The 6,526-nt window shown below is 31.7% G+C and overlaps 1 protein-coding gene across 2 annotated transcripts; it reads right to left on the reverse strand.

Annotated features, from left to right (window-relative positions):
* Positions 1–2,210: 2,210 nt before the first annotated feature.
* On the reverse strand, positions 2,211–4,959 carry LOC142617463 (GDSL esterase/lipase 1-like). 2 transcript variants are annotated; one of them, XM_075790338.1, is made up of 5 exons: positions 4,670–4,959; positions 4,472–4,593; positions 3,080–3,349; positions 2,720–2,975; positions 2,211–2,611 (listed from the first exon to the last, which is right to left on the reverse strand). In XM_075790338.1, the coding sequence occupies exons 1-5, from the start codon at positions 4,929–4,931 to the stop codon at positions 2,373–2,375; spliced, it is 1,149 nt and encodes a 382-aa protein (XP_075646453.1). In that variant the 5' UTR covers positions 4,932–4,959; the 3' UTR covers positions 2,211–2,372. The 2 variants fall into 2 exon arrangements, with proteins under 2 accessions (XP_075646453.1, XP_075646454.1); XM_075790339.1 differs by having other exon boundaries at positions 2,226–2,611; positions 3,080–3,310.
* Positions 4,960–6,526: the final 1,567 nt, after the last annotated feature.

Here is a 6,526-nt window from a genome sequence, read left to right on the forward strand (position 1 = left end):
ATTTATAATCTCTTAATAAAGATATAAAATATTCCCTTGAGATAAGTTTAATGGGTTTGATTATTTAGAGTGTTGGACCCAACCACTTTAGTAAGAAACTACTAAAGTATATATTTATAAAATTGGATTTCATTACTATATGATGAATAACATAAAGGATTAAACGTACTCAAGGATTAAGATGTAGTAATCTTCAAAGTGGCAATCTATATTCATGACTTTGTATTATTACGAATATTTTAATGAAGGGGTCGCATATATAATAAAGTCTTGGGATATAATTTATTAATAAGACTTAGAGTGCAATTATATTCATATAGTGGTATTAAATATTATTGATAGTAACTTTGGACTTGTCAAGAGTTGACAGAAAAATCCAAGGCCCATTGGAACTAGAGTCTTATTTGTTCCCTTTTAGTCCTACTCCAAGCTACATACTAGAGCCCAATTGGAATGACCCAAAAAGCTAGCCCAATTAGATAATCAAGTATATATAAGGAGAGAAACATACAAAATTTTAAGAGGTTTTAATAATAGAATTCATATAAGTGGTTTTTCATGAAGATCACATAAGAACATGAAATGGTTTGTATGTGAATGTTGGACACTCTCTAATTCTCTCTTGAACAAACACGTATAACTAGTTGAGATGCCACACTTCTTGGGCGTTAATGGAATTGGAGTGAAGATTAAAAGTGTTCCCAAGTACTTCTAATCTTTGCTTTGAAATTCACCATACCAAGGTACACTCTCTTGTACTTGTATTCTGAAATTTACATAGTACATGTTATCAATTTCGAATGAAGTAAATCCGTTAATTTTCTGTTACGAATGTTTTGTATGCAATACAAATATGTATTTTTCCATCAATATTAAGGCGCTAAGGTTTAGGGATCCACATATAACACATCTATTGATAGTCTTAACAATATTTATTTTATAACTCAACTAAAATTCATACGAAGAATGATCTTAGTCGGATGATTTAACAATAAAAACTGATCAAGAATTAATTGGCTAAGGTAATTTTATGAAATTGATTGATTTTAGGCAAAACAAAACTAGTGGATTAGTTCATAAAGAATACTAAGTATTTAACGTGCCCGGAGTCTACGATAAATCAAAGGAGTATATAGAACAAAACACTTTTCTAGATGAGTAAAACAATCAAAATCATAAAAACATAAGCATTAAAACTAATAAATAATTGTTAAGAATATACAAATAAATTGGTGGGTTTCACCCCTTACCTTAGCAAGGCTTCTAGCAAGTTATAACATAAATAAAACTGTAAAGAAACTTTAAGAAAACCTAAATTATGTTCTATGGCAGCTCCCTTCTGAATTTTTGCCCTAAAGGGTCTTTAAATAGATCAAGGAATCCTATTAAAAGTTGAATTCCCATTTGGAGAAAATCTTAGGTTTTTAGGCTTCAATTAACCGACATTTTCGTTCCATTGAACTTCAGAATTCGGATTTTTGGTAAACTACAAAGTTGTAGCTCTTTAAGCTAGCTTTCTAGGCCAACTTGAATCATCTTGATTGGACATCTGAGTTGTAAGTTATGTTCCAAATACTAACTAGTGCATAGGCTGGAATCTTAATCCGAATTGGACTTGGATTTGGTGTAAATTTCCTTTGATTCTTTACTTCAATTGGACTCGAATTTAATTAGGTTGGCCTTCTTTGACTTCATCATGGCCCTTGTAAAAGTAAAGTCCATTAGCTTTCACTTTTGCACAAATCCATTTATTTAATTTCATTATCCTACAAAAAGCAAATTCATTCATTAAAATTCAGTTAAGCACAAGATTGATTATTTAGCATTATTCCAAAACCAACTATAAAATTCATGAATTAACTCAAAATAAGTTTGATAATACTTTCTAATAATGATATAAATATGCAAAATTAAGCAATTAATTATCACATAAATTTCATTAGTCTAACAGAATTTTTGACGTATCATTTCATTAATGCTTTAACCAAAAATACTTACATAGTGTTTGGCTGATTTAAATTATTAAACATATTAATTTATGGGTGCGGGTGATGAGTGCCTTGACATCACATTTGAAGGATTAATAATTACTCAATTATGAGTTTTAATTATCATGTTTTAAAGAAAAAATATATATATTTGTTAATAATTCATTGGCTTACAAGCACAATTTCAATGGTTGTGAGCTTTTTGGGACATATGTGAGCTAGATGACTCTATTTTTTGAAAAAATATATAAATATATTATTTAATAAAATATTAAATGCACATTAACCACTACTTTTAGGGCATTTGTTAACAAAAGCCATAACTTATTAAGTATGCTCCATGTTTACAAGTTTTTTATTTTTCATTTATTAAATCTATATACATTAGTGTTCAAACAATGCTTTGAGATTGTAAGGTCCTATGACATTGTGAGCTCCACTCCAAATTAGCTCTGATAATTGTTGGTAGGCCTTCTCAGTAGGATGAGCAGCGTCAAAGAACACATAGTCACTAGTTTTCCTACATATTTCATACTCAGAACCGATCGATCTCTTTCCTCCGCAACTTGGGAGTCCCCTATATGGACCACTTCCACAACATGCAGCCTTCCCTTCCATAAAACCTTTACCAACATAATTAAAACAAAGATGCTATTAGTCTATGAAAAAATAAAATGTGAAGTACAATAATAATAAAACACATCTTGTACTATAAAAATGGAAGTGCATACCATATGTTGAAGGATTATCAATTCTTTCACTAAGAAAAGTGTATAAATCGGCTATTGAATATTTAAATCCTTTCAGCTCACTCTGTAGCTTCGGAAGGACTTTAGAAAGTGCTTTATTATGTAGTTTTACAAGTTCTGTGATTTCCTCCATGCATGCATCGGTGTTTCCTGGTTTTAGTGCTTTTATAAGCGGGACACAACCCAAAGGCGGCAAGCCTAGGAATGCATATTTTCTTCCTCCTTTCTTATATATTTCCTAACAAATCAAAGTATATAATTATGACCAACTTAAAAACGTAAACAAGAATGATCTAACACAAGTTTGTTCTAAATATTGTATAAAACACATATTTTAATTACCTTGATCACTGTTGTCAAGTTGCCAATTACCATATTCACGTATTCTTCTCGAGAGTAGGATTGAAGCACACTAGAGTTCGAGGTAAAGGGGACAAGGTAATCGTTGTTCCCAATGCTAATTAAGTAAACAGCTTTAAATAGGAGTTCCTTGACTTCTTTTTCACCTAGTTTTTGCCTCAATTGAGTCTCCATGTTCTTGAAATACTTAAGTTGAGTGTTTAGGTCTATCACCTGATAAGGAGGGCAAAAGAACAAAAGGGAAGCAGTCAACTGTGAGAACAAAATAGACACACTTTGGTCATAAGAACATAATCTTCGTTTCAAATTATGATGGAATACAGAAAAAGAGTGCTTATATTTCATTCGTATAGTGTCCAATCATAAACAAAAGCATATGAAGCAAATGCAAGGATTTTAAATTTGCGTAATTTATCAACATTACCGATTGCAGAAACCCTTGGCAATCCTAGGTTCGATATCTTGATTCATGTTAAGGATACTAAAGCTTTATCCAAGTCAAGGCCCAAGTCTCTTGTCAATGTTCATTGTATCTAAGAATGCAAGCAAAATAATCCTATAAATAAAGTAATCATGGTCCTTCTTGGAGCGCAAGTAAAAAAATCCTAATCCTATTGATATTGCTGAAATGGTAATCATAGGGTTTAGTCTACTATAAAATACTCTTTAATAGGTTCATTGTAATAAATAAAGCCTAATAATAAAGATATAACCATCAAGAGTTTTCCATTGTGGATGTGGGCCACTTAGGCCGAATCATGCTCATCATTTGTGTTCTCTCTCTTTTTCTTTATTTCTTTGCATTCTTTCTTTTCTCATGTACTTTCTCATTATGTCATTATTATGTTTCAACTATTCTGTCATAGTATCAAAGGGAAAAATGGCAGCACATCATCATCGAAGGAGATGCCAAGTCCTATTTTGATCCCCTAACCACATCTGAATTGCAGCCTGATTGGTCCATTGCGACTATTATTTGTAATATACTTGATCTTAGTAAATTCTTTTTGAAATGTAATTTTAGTTGGGTTAGGAGATGTTGCAATACTGCTGTCCATGTGGCTGCAAAGTATGCAATTAGATTTTGTAGACAATTTTGTTTCAATATGTATAGTCTTCCTGTAGTAATTGTTGATACTTGTAAGGCTGACAGCCATTGTTTTGCCTGTTGAATGATAAAGTTTTTTAGCAAAAAAAAAATCATGGTATCAAATGTCTTTTCTTTTCTTTTTTCAATAATTCCAGTCAATAGGATTGCTGTTATGGAAGAGCTCTATCGGGCTATGCGCACAAACTTTGACCCTAATTGCGCTCCACTTTTTCGAATCCTAATTAACATTTTAAGGAGCATATATGGTCAGATAGAAAGCATACCAATCCTGGACGAGTTTCATCAAGAGCGCCAGCTCCTCCTGATGCAAAGTTAGCCCCATCAATGTACCGATTATAACCAGGATGTAGATATGGAGGAATTAGCGGCAAGTTTGCATACTCAGCTGCCATAAAGCTTCAAAAATTAATTGAGTAAACAATCCAAGTCCAATAGGAAACAACAGATAACCATTATCTTACCGATGAAATCCGGAATTAGACGGCCATCGGAAGCTCTCCCAGTGGAATACTTGAAGAATGTCTCCCCATAAGGCCAGAAATTTGCCTGGAGATCAGTAGTGGTATTGATATAGTTGTTGTTTCCAGCATCAAGTACTGAATCCCCGAAAATGAATAAGGCAACATGTTCCTTTGGCAGGCAGATGTTACCAAGGCATTGGGTTGGGATGATAATGCATGCATACAAAACCAAGATATAGAAATGGAACCTTAAACTCATCATGCCAAATCTTGTTCGCTTTGTATTAACTTATCATGACTTGCAATTTTGATCTATATATAGGGTGCATAACTTGTGATATAGGCTAGGAAAAAAGAGACCTGTGTTGGAATATTCTTCATAAACTGGCTGTGAGCTAATCACATGCGTCGAAGATTTGAAAAAACATTATACTTGAACAGAAATTACTCTAACCTCGTCCCGGTACATGTACGTACTAGATTTTGAATTTTATGGCTACAAATGCAATAATTCTTTGTTGTCTGCGCGAATGGAGAGCGCAGTTTGAACTTTCAGAATAGTTGGGCAAAATGACGCTTACTTTTTCAAATGGATTAATACAGTGTCGCTTTTACAGTCTTACCAACCCCACATCTTATCTTTTTTTTTTTTTTTTTTTTTTTTTTTTTAGTTCTAACTTTAGTTCTTTTCTTTTCTTTTTTTGGAGAAACTATGGTTATAACAGTTAAATTACCGATTCTTTTAAAAGCTTAAACTATTAGAAAATAGTGCGTTTAATCACTTAACCATAATTCGAATACTCCTCTCTTACTTGTAAGCCTAAAAATAATCTCCTGCTCTGATACCATATTAAATTACCGATTCTTCCAAAATTTTAAATTATTAAGAAATTATGAGTTTAAATCACTTAACCATAATTCTACAATAACTTGTATAATTGAGATGAGACCTTTTTTTTTTTAAGACAAAATTTAGTTACAAAATTAATTGTAGTTTTGTGCTCTACAACCTTACCAATATTTTCTTATTAAAAATCATCAAATTAGAGTTTAAAATTGTAATTAAATTTTTAAAAGAAATCTAGGCATATTTGCACAAAAATTCAATGTAACTTAGTCACACTTAGGAATATCAGACCATTTTTCGTTTGTATAAATAAGGGGTCCCAATGGGATGGGGGGACTAACAATTTTCTCTCCAAAACATTTATTGTATGAACGCAAAAGTTTTCGATTGTAGACTTTTCATAATTAAAGAACATGACTTGCCAACTAATCAAAATAGAGTTTTTAGTATCTACAACAATTTCACAACATCAAGAATAGACCCCAGTGTATACAATGTCAAATTCCATAGTCTCCTATTACATCAAATGAGTGTTTAATTTTTCTCGCAAAGTATTGAATAGTATAGCTTCTGGACCATAGTCTCTATTATAATTCTCAATCATGTTGGACTTGGATGACATCTATCAACAACATATCATTATAAGAAATTTCAGAGTGTACACAACGTTTAATGTGGATGGGAAGAAATTTCATCCTATTCCAATTGGTTAGGTTAGTAAGGGACCTATTCCAATTTAATGATCCTGACATTTTGTATACAATTAATAATCAAGGAAACTTCCACCTAAAATAAGTCGAACTTTTGGCAAGAGAGAAAATTGATGTCTAAACAAATCAAGCTAATGCCAATCAAAATCGACTATATTCTTAATTGCTTATTTTTATTTGTTCCATGTACAAGACTTATAGTCAATGCTTGGCATATAAAAGTTGAACATTTTATCTAAAGTCCATCCTCTAAAAGCTTGAGAAAAAATTCATTTAAATTATATGTAAATTATAAAGAAA

The sequence above is a fragment of the Castanea sativa genome, chromosome 11 (assembly GCF_040712315.1).
Source record: "Castanea sativa cultivar Marrone di Chiusa Pesio chromosome 11, ASM4071231v1".
Classification (NCBI taxonomy): Eukaryota; Viridiplantae; Streptophyta; class Magnoliopsida; order Fagales; family Fagaceae; genus Castanea; species Castanea sativa.

Excerpts from the sequence above, each read along its gene's own strand:
- LOC142617463 (XM_075790338.1), bottom strand. The coding sequence starts at position 4,931 with ATGATGAGTTTAAGGTTCCATTTCTATATCTTGGTTTTGTATGCATGC. Across the intron at positions 2,976-3,079 it reads ACTTGACAACAGTGATCAAG|GAAATATATAAGAAAGGAGG; the intron begins GTAATTAAAATA and ends TTGATTTGTTAG. Across the intron at positions 2,612-2,719 it reads TGATAATCCTTCAACATATG|GTTTTATGGAAGGGAAGGCT; the intron begins GTATGCACTTCC and ends ATGTTGGTAAAG.